This window comes from Myxocyprinus asiaticus, chromosome 12, assembly GCF_019703515.2.
Source record: "Myxocyprinus asiaticus isolate MX2 ecotype Aquarium Trade chromosome 12, UBuf_Myxa_2, whole genome shotgun sequence".
In the NCBI taxonomy this organism is placed as follows: Eukaryota; Metazoa; Chordata; class Actinopteri; order Cypriniformes; family Catostomidae; genus Myxocyprinus; species Myxocyprinus asiaticus.
In genome coordinates, this window is record NC_059355.1 from 7,217,750 (window position 1) to 7,229,237 (window position 11,488).

At 38.7% G+C, this 11,488-nt stretch overlaps 1 protein-coding gene across 1 annotated transcript in view; it reads left to right on the plus strand.

The window, feature by feature from the left end:
* The window catches only part of LOC127449074 (myosin-9-like), a 42,461-nt gene extending 32,114 nt beyond the window's left edge, over positions 1-10,347 (plus strand). Inside the window, exons 33-41 of the mRNA XM_051712219.1 lie at positions 2,761-2,973; positions 3,250-3,411; positions 5,176-5,304; positions 5,438-5,526; positions 5,637-5,760; positions 6,110-6,318; positions 6,917-7,025; positions 8,932-9,104; positions 9,252-10,347. Coding sequence (XP_051568179.1) covers positions 2,761-2,973; positions 3,250-3,411; positions 5,176-5,304; positions 5,438-5,526; positions 5,637-5,760; positions 6,110-6,318; positions 6,917-7,025; positions 8,932-9,104; positions 9,252-9,360 — 1,317 coding nt within the window. The 3' untranslated portion in view covers positions 9,361-10,347. The remainder of the gene's footprint in view (positions 1-2,760; positions 2,974-3,249; positions 3,412-5,175; positions 5,305-5,437; positions 5,527-5,636; positions 5,761-6,109; positions 6,319-6,916; positions 7,026-8,931; positions 9,105-9,251) is intronic.
* Positions 10,348-11,488: the final 1,141 nt, after the last annotated feature.

Consider the following 11,488-nt stretch of genomic DNA (forward strand, 5'->3'; position numbering starts at 1 on the left):
AAGTTGTCCTTTTATGAATACAAATTTCAACATTACAAAATGTTTACCCTCGGCGTATATAGGTAAAAACTGAACGGAAAATTTCAATATTTTGTAAGTTGGAAAGTCGACCTTTTTTGAGTGACCCATCTGTCAGTTCCTCAAATCTTGTGTGACTTTAGAAAACATGGAACATAGCACACGAGTCATATGGACTATTGTTTACGGACCCAGTCATTCACTTTTGTTGGAAAGCTAAGTGCGTTTTAAGGGAGCACACTACAATTACATTCATGATGAAATTGATGAGAACCAAGAATTGTTTCCGTGAGAATGTGTAGTAAAAGATGCGCATTGAGATGTTGTACACTACATGGCCAAAAGTTTGTGGACACCCCCTTCTAATTAACGAATTTGGTTACTCCATTAAATCCAGTAAAGAAAAATCTGAATGTTTCTTTAATGGCTTGGGCTTTTTGTGCTTCTAAATTTGTGGCAACTGTTTGGGGATTGCCCTTTTCTGTTCCAGCATGACAATGACCCTGTTAACAAAGTGAGGTCCATAAAGAAATGGTTTACTGTGTCTGGTGTGGAAGAAATTGACTGGCCTGCACAAAGCCCAGACCTGAACCCCACTGATCACATTTGGGGTGAACTGGAACAGCAACTGTAAGTCAGACCCCATCGACCAACATCAGTTCCTGACCTCACTGTTAGCCTTGTGTCTGAATGAGAGCAAATCCCTGCAGCCATGTTACTACATACAGTATAGTGGAAAACCTTCCCAAAAGAGTGGAAGCTGTTATTACAGCAAAGGGGGAAATTGATGCCTAAGGTTTTGAAATCAAATGTTCATCAAGCACATATGGTGTCCACAAACTTTTGGCCATATAGTGTACTTGTAATAAGTGGTGCTTTTATAAAAATAAATGTATATTTTAAATTAACAAATAAATGAGTTTTAATGACATCTCTAACATAGTCCTTAAACAAATAAAAATGTGCTTAAAATCCTTTTAACTTTTGAAGCATCTGTCATCGGTCTCCTGTGAGAGAATGAGACAAGTCAGGAAAAATGGAAGAGTTGTTGCGGTCACCGATTTACAGTTCCATATCACGTTTCTGTAACCACTTACATGGTTTTCCACGCATCACCGTTTAATTATATCCATGTCAGAAATTGTCAGCATTCTGAGTGAGTTTGATACATTTGAAATCTATCTTTGTGTTGATAAACTGCATCAATACTTAATGCGTTTTATAACACTTTCCCATCCAGAATGCTCATTTTTAGTGCCTAGTAAACTGATTTCTTATCAAATTGAATAATGCACCAGAAATTGTCAACATTGTGTGTGAGCTTAATTCATACAGTAATAGACTGTTCGTCTTGTTCATATGATATGATGCATTGAGCACAGCTGTAGTTTACATAAAAGCAGTCTCCCCTGCAGGATGTTTATTATAAGAGGCAAAACAAACGATTCCTTGTCAAATAAGGATGACATATTTGTTTTACTGGCAATTTAGCTCATCTGTGATCAGATTTTCTAAAGCTATGGCCAGTTGTGTAGCCAACCAATAACGTTAGAGCGACCAATCTCTGACAATGTGAGTGGGGCTTTAGAGTGATGTGTCTGTTTTCACAAAACGGTTTGGAAAAACGATCGGAACTGTCACAACTTTTATCTTACTGAATTTAACAGGCGTGTTGATTGTCACGCAAATGAGTGATCATGTTAGAGATGTTTCCGTGTTTCGCTGCCACTTTTCTGCCACATGTTTCACACAAAGTGAAACCATCACTCCTCTTCTTTTATGGAACCCAAAATACTTCCACACTCCCGACTTAACCCTATTAGAAGGCAGATAAAGGGTCGGCTGCGTTCCTCCAGCCATGCTTCTAGTCCACGCTGGTTTGTTTACATCAGAGTGCGTAAATCTCAATTTGTTGATTTTGAATAAAAACCACTATGCGATCAGAAAAATCTAAACAATTTGGATAGTTATCTACTGTAGAATTATTTATGGTATTTTGAAGTGCCCATGATAACAATATTGTGCATGTTATTTACCGTGATGTATCGTATAACTGAATACCATCACTAGCCTTTTCAGCCACGTTGGCAAAGGCACACAGAGATGTAGATCATTAGCGTTATCCCATTCGGCTAAGCAGCACATGGCACACCTAGATAGCAGTATACTGCTATGTACATGGCTTTTTAGAGCAGCAGCAGTACACAAGTCTTGGCGGTAGATCTGCAGGTAAAAGAGCCAATCACTTTTTAGATAAACATCACCCGTCAATCAACTCGAATGCGCATTAGCTATAAAAAAACAACCTGTGTTGTCAGATTTGATTGCTGATTTCAAATTGTCTTTGTAATGTTGACCAACTGTTTTGGAGATTTCGGTCTTTCCCCTTTCAAGTAGATGTGAGCTGCACTTGAATGCCGCTTGTTTACATAGAAAAATTGCTGCCCTGGAGCATTCTAAAGATGGCCGCCAAGTGAACTGGCTTGCTAAAAAGACTTTGTTCCAAATCATTCACTAATGATCTACCATTTCATTTTTAAGATGTCAACTTCCTATGTAAGCAGTAGACAGCATGGTAGCTCTGTGTAGGTTTTGGAACAGCTAATGTGTCTACAAGCCAAGTTAAAATCACTACATAATAAAAACATAACTACCTCATTCGGTGCAGTTTAGCTTTGTCAATTGCTGCCAAAGATTGAGGTCTTAAATTATAGCACCCAACTCTGTTTTATTCTCTTTCAGGTGCATGAGCTTGAGAGAGCCAAGCGTGGGATGGAACAGCAGTTAGAGGAAATGAAGACTCAGCTGGAAGAATTGGAGGATGAATTGCAGCTCACGGAGGATGCTAAACTGCGTCTGGAGGTCAACATGCAGGCCATGAAGGCCCAGTTTGAGAGAGACCTCCAAGGTAGAGATGAGCAGGGTGAGGAGAAACGGAAGCAGCTAGCCAAACAGGTAGGCGCTAAAGTGTTACCAAATTGGGAATTCGCAATGTGTTGACACTTCCGAGGAGCTGTTTTGGGTTTTAAGTTGCACACTCTGCCGCTCCAAACCTAGGGTTGCAGCCCTTTTCCAACACCTCTTTCTCACTTAAATGAAAATTGAGGGGAAATTTTTTTTTATAAATTATCAGCCTTTGTCACTTAAAGGACAAATTAGGAGAACTGAAATTTAACACATACGGCACAACTAGTTTATATGACTGTCTTTGTTTGTCGCTGTCTCTGTCAGGTGCGTGAGATGGAGATGGAGCTTGAGGATGAAAGAAAGCAGCGTGCTCAAGCCGTATCTGTGCGCAAGAAACTTGAGCTGGACCTGTCAGAGTTGGCCGCTCAGATCGACTCCGTAAACAAGGCTCGAGATGAGGCTCTCAGACAGCTCAAGAAACTACAGGTACTATTTTTAGGTATTACTGGGCATTCTAAGCACCAAGGCAGTCACAAAGAGAATCACGCCATGTTCCAAAATGTTATTTTAATACATAGAGGTGCAAATAAAAACAGTTTAAGAGCTAAATAAAATCAAGCTTAATTTAGAGTTTCTGTGCTTGAGCAACGCTTACAACCTTGTTTTCCAATGTGCTCTCAACACGATCTGTGCATTTTATCTAGTCCCTCTAGTGGCGGTACACAATAGTACAGTTTTTCTCGTCTTTACCTGATTGGGAAAATACCATTTCTTTAAATCAAGTTAACGCTCACCTTCCCAAATGAAAAAATCAACAATACTTTAAATATGACAGAAATAAATGGAGATGCTCCGATCGATCGTATCGGCCGAGATTCACGTCCTATGGCTTGATCGGTGATCGGCAATTTGGTCGATTGCATAAACCGATCGCTCTTAATGCAAAAGACGCGCGACTCCTTTAAGACTTCAGCAGCACTGTCATGGCATCACGGAGCATAGATATACATAAGTCACGGAGTGTGGGGAATACTGGCATAGTGTTGTAAGACAAACTCGATTCACCAGTTAAGAATGATGCAGTGGGAGAGGTATGGCGAATATTAATATTTTGTGTACTGTTAATGTGGCGTTTCCTTTGCCTTGTTGCATGTGAAAACAGCGCAAGCTGTGAAACGTTCCTTATCGTTCATGGTGGCAGCTTCTCAGTCTCTGCCGGGCTCTGCCTTGCTCATCTCTGTAATAACGCGAGTTACAAGATGTGGTGTAATTCAAACATCTTTTAAATATCTCTTGATTAAACAGCATTAACAATAGTAGCACCTGTAGAGTCAATCATCCAACTAAATGAAAAGGCAGGGAAGGAATTTATAAATCTAAGTCTTTATAAAATATTAAGATACCATAATATAATGCAAAAATAAAATGGAAATAAAATAAGGAATTATAATTGTATGAAATAATGTGATATTTTTGGTTACTATCATTAAGTTTAACACCTGTGAGTTATCAGTTTGTCTTCAGTTAGACAGCCCTATAAAAAATTAAGTTTGTCAATCTTAAAATAGAAGATATTTTGTTAGCCTATAGGCTACTTGTTTTGAAGTCTTGTTAAAAAAAAAAAATGCTTTTTTTTTAATAATCCTTTAAAGAATTTGTTACAAATTTTGTCAGCAAAAACTAGGCAAAGTGATATTAACGGGAAGAGGAAAATTCAAGCGTTCTGCACAGAGATCCTGATAAAAGGTGAAATGATTGGTGTCGGCCGATCGGGTGACAAGAGTATCGGCTGTAAAAACCCTGATCAGAGCATCCCTAATAAATAGTAATTGCACATTTAAAACAGATTTCCTTAAAATACTAACATCTAAAACGTGCGCTCCCCAAAGGTGCGCACTTCCTCTGCTAAGACCAGGAAATCCACACAGCAAACCCTAAATAAATACTGAACAGTGACCGAAACAATAAAATACGTCCTTGGAACACAGTAAAATTCTGATGGGACTCTGCTCTACAAGCTCACCATCACAGGCATTTTTTGGGGGGAGAGGTTTCCCCTTTAAAATTTTAAAAATGTGTTAATTTAAAATTAGAGTACGGAGGAGATTGGATCATCGGGGATGGACCGGGGGGGGATGGGAACCCAGGCCAGATTCAGAACTGGAAACCATGTGTTCGGCTAGGCCACTGCCAGGCCACTGTTCCAACATGGGTATCTATTTTAACATCTTTCCCGCTCTTACTTTTCAGGCCCAAATGAAAGAACAAACAAGAGAGTTTGAAGATCTGCGTCTGTCCAGAGACGAGGCTCTTAACCAGTCCAAAGAAAGTGAGCGCAAGATCAAGAGCATGGAAGCTGAGATCATGCAGCTACATGAGGTCTGTCTTATGCATTTTCATCCTGGGTCGGAATTGCATACATTTTGCACAACTAGAAGTTAACTCTAGAATCAGTCTGGAGTTTTTGTTTTTGGAAGGAAAAGGCATTTGGAAAATCTCTGTGTATCTGTAGGATCTGGCTGCTGCTGACAGGGCAAAGAGACAAATCCAGCAAGAAAGAGATGAGCTACAGGATGAGATCAATAGCCAAAATGCCAAGAAGTGAGTCACCTGCTGTTATTGTGATGCATTGTCTGACAATTGTAGATGAAAATCCAAGTGGATGTATATCTTGCCATGTAGAGTGGCTTATAGTGGCTTTTCTGTGTCAGCGCTCTGGGCAGCGATGAGAAGAGGAGACTGGATGCACGTATTGCTCAGCTTGAGGAGGAACTTGAGGAAGAGCATGTCAACGTGGAACTGGTCAATGATCGACTAAAGAAAGCAACACTGCAGGTATAGCACTGAGGGGTTTATGTTGAGGCGCGAAGCTGTGATTTGAACACTTCAGATGTGAAATTGATAGATAATCAAGAAAATTTAGTTGTTTGATCCAATATTGGTTGAGCATCATAGGGTAAATGATACATTTGATGCATGATAAATCTGCTGACTATCAGTGATAGAAATGAATAATGAATTTCATGTTGGTTATTTGTTGAAAAACAGAGGATATCTCATGAATGGCACTGTACCTCTACAGATATTTTTTAATATTTCACATTCACCAACATGCCTGTATGTCAGGCATGCTGCATTGTGATGCTGTCAGTTATGTGATAATGGCTTTTTGATTGAATCTCAGGCTGAGCAAGTTACTGTGGAGCTGTCTGCAGAGCGTGGTAACGGTCAGCGTCTGGAGGGTTTGCGCTCTCAACTGGACCGCCAGAACAAGGATCTCAAGCAGAAGCTGCAGGAGCTGGAAGGAGCTGTGAAGAGCAAGTACAAGTCCACCATTACTGCTTTGGAGGCCAAGATTGCACAGCTCGAAGAGCAGCTGGATATTGAGATGAAGTGAGTGGTGGTAGTCTTTTTTTTTTTTTTTTTTTTTTTTTTTTTTTTGGGGGGGGGGGGGGGGATTTTCCCCTTTTCCTGATTTGGAATGCCCAATTCCTAATGTGCTTTTAAGTCCTCGTGGTCGCGTAGTGATTCGCCTCAATCCGGGTGGCGGAGGATGAATCCCAGTTGCCTCCGTGTCTGAGACCTCCAACCCGTGCATCTTATCACGTGGCTTGAGCGCGTTGCCACGGAGACATAGCGCGTGTGGAGGCTTCACGCCATCCACCGCGGCATCCGCGCCCAACTCACCACGTGCCCCACTGAGAACAAACCACATTATAGCAACCACGAGGAGGTTACCCCATGTGACTCTACCCTCCCTAGCAACCAGGCCAATTTGGTTGCTTAGGGAGCCTGGCTGGAGTCACTCGGCAAGCCCTGAGATTCGAACTAGCGAACTCCAGGGGTGGTAGCCAGCGTATTTTACCACTGAGCTACCCCCATTGGTAGTCACACTTGAGTTGAAATATCATCCTTATTTGTAAATATAATTTGATGCAGTTGATTTGAGTGAAGCTATATTTACATGCCGTCTCTGTGCTAAAATCCTCAGGGAGAGGCAGCAGTCCACGAAACAAGTGCGCCGTGTAGAGAAGAAAATGAAAGAACTGTTACTTCAGGTTGAGGATGAGAGACGCAACGCTGACCAGTACAAAAATGAGGTGGGTCGCATTGTAGACTTGCTGTACAATAAGCAATGTGTTAAAGCTGGTGCAAAGACAAGAAAGGAAATAGTCAGGAGGATATGCATTCTCAGTAGTCAGTTTTTGTTGTAAATGCTGTGTACATGGACATGATACTGGATGATGATTTCTTCTGTGAAACTCAAAAGGAGCATGTTAGTCAATGTCTTTCTCTTTTTCCATACATGAAAGTGGATGGAAAGTTTTATACTGCCACGCTGCAAAAAGGACAAAAGCACCATAAAAGTATCTTTAATTTACACTATATCAATTGTGCGCTATATTCCAAGTCTTCCGAATCTAATGGCCCAAATATGGAAATAATCATATATAAATAAACAAAAGCAATCTAATTTGTGGATTCACAAGTATTTATTAAATTGTAGAATTAAAAACAAGTTCATTTAAAGTATGTGAAAATATATTGAGGTTTGCTGTAGGTAGCCTAAATATAAATTATTATTCATGTTGTCTGGCATGCAGAGAAAATATCAGGCATATACTGGATAACCATCTCTTGAGTCACTTGCATAATAAATAAATAAATATAATATATATTATAAATACACACAATGCTGAAAATACTACTCGCTTGACCAAAACAAAATGAGTGTGGTTTTAAAGCGTAGAAGCTGGACTTTATACAGCATATAGGCTATATAACCAACTCTTAACAGGTAATTTTTAATTTGCCTGCAAATTAGAAGTGTTCAGTTTTCAACTTATCAAGTCAAACTTGTAGTCAAAACATTATACAAATCAAAGTTCTCAAGTAGAATACTAGTATTCTGTAACTCATACCGTGTGTATGTATAGTAAAAGCCCAGAGAAAAAAAAGCTTTACGTTAATAAGTTGTAAACATGTCTTTTGTCAGGTTTTACTTGAAACTTCATGAAACATAAAATGTCATTGACGTCAAACACATCTTAACGTGAGGTTTGAATATGCATATGTGTAAATGAGACGGATAACTCTGGAGGGGAAAATTATCAGTAAACATCGACTTTAAATTTCTGTATTTTCACAAAGTTTTGTATGGCTTCAGAAGACACCTATTTACCACTTATGGTACTTTTTATAATGATTTTGTGTCCTTTCTGGAGCTTGACAGTCAGGGATGTAAATTAATGGGCTTATATTGTTTATATCGATATGTAAATGTGTGCAGCATGGGCTTATCTATCGGTGGGCAGAGCTTCATGCGAGACAGTGTTTAAGAAACATGAATGGGGTTTAAAAAATTTCGGCGGCCGCCTAAGCAGATTTAATTACATTCTTGTGTTCGGCTTTTCATAAGCACTTAATTTGCTTCTCATCTGACGCGTGCATCTGTGTTTCATGTGAGCATCGCGTGTGCTATCACTGGAGCATGCAAGTGTGCGCGAGTCCAGCAGGATTCTCAATATTTACAGGAGAGAGCGGAATGGGATCACTCATGCTACTCGATCATTTTTGACCCAGGATAAACCCAGCCCTACAAATATTAGGTGATGTTGATTTTATTTTAATTGGTAACAGCCTACAGGATCTCATTATTCAAATTGAATGAACTGATTTAAAGTGAAATATTTGGCATAAAAGGATGAGAATTTAAGGTAAGAAAAATGCCTGTACAAAGGGAAGAAAATGCCCCTGAAAATCAATTCCATTTTGCCCCCTAATGGAAAAGTTTGTTTGTGACCCTGGTGACAGTCCCTAATTTGCTTTCATGCTTAACTTTTTTTTTTTTTTTTTTCCTTCTGAGCTTCATGGAAGAATGAATGTCATACAGGTTTGATATGAGTGATACAATTTTAATGTTTAGGCGAACTGTTCCTTTTAATATATGGGAGTGCTACTTGTGTGTCAAGTTGTTCATAACGTATAATGAAATCTTCCTTTCAGACGGAGAAACTGAACACTCGTTTGAAGCAGCTGAAGAGGCAGCTAGAGGAGGCGGAAGAGGAGGCGACTCGAGCTAACGCTTCCCGCAGGAAGCTGCAGAGAGAGCTGGAAGATGCCACTGAATCTGCTGATGCTATGAACCGAGAGGTCAGCACCCTAAAGAACAAACTCCGGTATGTACTCTGCTGCTTTTCGCTACTCGCATGTATATTCCTCCAAATGAAAACTTTGTCAAACAAACATTTAACTGAAAGAATTTGTATACCAATGATGTTTCGTATATATTCACAACTGTTATGATGGTCATGTGACTCCTACAGACGTGGCGATTTCTCTGTCAATGTACGTCGCACAGTTGGACGCACTGGTGCGGAGAGTGACGAGGAAGTAGACCAAAAGAGTGAGGTGTCAGGCACGACCCCTGAGTAAACCGCCCAGTTCTATTCATTTTGGTTTCAGCATATAAAAGCTTAGCCCTTGGTTATTACAGTTGAGGACCTTTTATATGCCACCAAGCTTGTTATTTCTGTCTAAATGTTTTTGTATGCTTAAGGGGTTTTCACAGCAATTTTTGATGTTTTATTGCTGATTTTGAGTCAAACCGGTACTTAAGACCAATTCATTCTCCTTGCTATGAAACTGAAATGATTCAGTTGATTAACTGCCTTACAATGTATTGAATAAATATTGGTATTTATGTATTTTACACAGGACAAATATATCTATCAATTTTCAAATAAATTAAACGAAGTAAATGTGATCAAAGTTGAATATTTGCAAGATTGATGCTTATCAGCCAAAGAGAGATTTAAACCTACAGTAGTTATTGTTTTATAAAGAGCACTTCAGCACCAACTAAGCCTTTTTATAATGGTGTTTTCTATGAGAAATGTACACTTTTTTTTTTTTTTTTTTTCCCCACTCTGTTTTAAAATGTATTAAACACTGCCTTATGTCCATAAAATCGCACTTGTTTAGCCAAAGTTCTCACTCAGGAAACACTTGTGCACCTCTTATTACTTTTTTGTTAACTTTGTTCTGCATTTTTCACTCTAAATGTAAGATTCCTTCATAATGTTATGAGGCATTCACTTAGGTGGTGGGTTGTGTAATAAAGTAAAAAATACATGTCATTTGTACCCGATCTTTGATTTTTGCTGCTTTTGGAATGTATTCGCTAACAGGCAGCTTTTATATCATGTTTGTCTGAATATATTTCTCTGCTGTACGCTTGGAACTTTCCTCTCCATTTTGAAACTTCTCATCTTGATAGGCCTGTCAAGAAACTTTCCAGTGCAATGGTAGTATTAAGGACAGTCTTTGTGTATTTGAAAGCCAAAAATGGTTTCCCTCTCTCAACACCACATGATATTTCATTGATTCAGATTATTAAAGCTTTGTCTTTTGTACCCTCTAGTTTTTCCTGATGATTTCTTCTAATGGTTAACCCCATAATGCCTTGCTTATTTTATACATGATATTCTAAAGCCACCGAGTCTACATCGACATGATCAAAACTTTGAAAAACCTGATGAATGCAATGTACTAGATGTCTACTACGTCCTGGGGGAGTTTGAGCTCTTCTGGAAGTAAAAGACCTTGTAATATCATTTTTCAATACAGCTGCCATCGTATTGCAACACATGTACTTTTCCAGTGAAATCTTTGCTGATTTTGATAGATTACAATTAACTATCATTGTTACTGAGGTTTCAAAACGAGTATTTGCTGAAAGCAAATAGTGCTTCCTTCAAATTTTGTATATAATTAAGAAAAATCATGTTGAAATGTATGCATCAAATATGATACAACAGGCTTTTGAGGTATATATCAATCATCATTACATTCGTGCCCACCGTAATAAACACTGAGCTTTGAAAAATAGTGATACACTTTTTTTGTAAGCAAGTGAGCTGATATTTATATGTACCTTTTATACATGACAGCCTAGGCTGTCATGTATAAAAGACATCATTGTTTTACATTACATGCTTCTGTATCATGACTTCATCTTATTAGAACCTCCTGAAACCCAGCAAACAAAAGCTTACAATTTTGCTTTTTTCAATGCCAATATAATATTTGGTGTATACAAAACACGATAAGTTTATTATATATGTATTTATTATAATTCAGCACATCAAATACAATAATGTCATGCATTTCTATAGACCAAGGAGAGGAAGATGTCATGGCCTAACTCTCAAACATTTGGTAGGGTGTCCTCTTAAAGGGCCATGAAACTGCATAACCTCCAAGATTTACTACTGAGACAAGTATGGGCTAAGAGAAGCTTAAAGGGATAGTTCACCCAAAAATTAAAATTCTCTTCTCATTTACTCACCCTCATGCCATCCCAGATGTGTATGACTCTTTCATCTGCACAACACAAATGAAGATTTTGTTTTAATATCTGCCCAGAAGGGGTCTTCCAAAAACCATTTATGCCCTTGAGCATGAGCTAGTGGGTCTGCACCAGTAATGTGTTTTACTTTAAGATAATTCTTTAATCCAAAAACAGATTAGTAAATTAAAATGATTAGTCTTCTGAATTTGT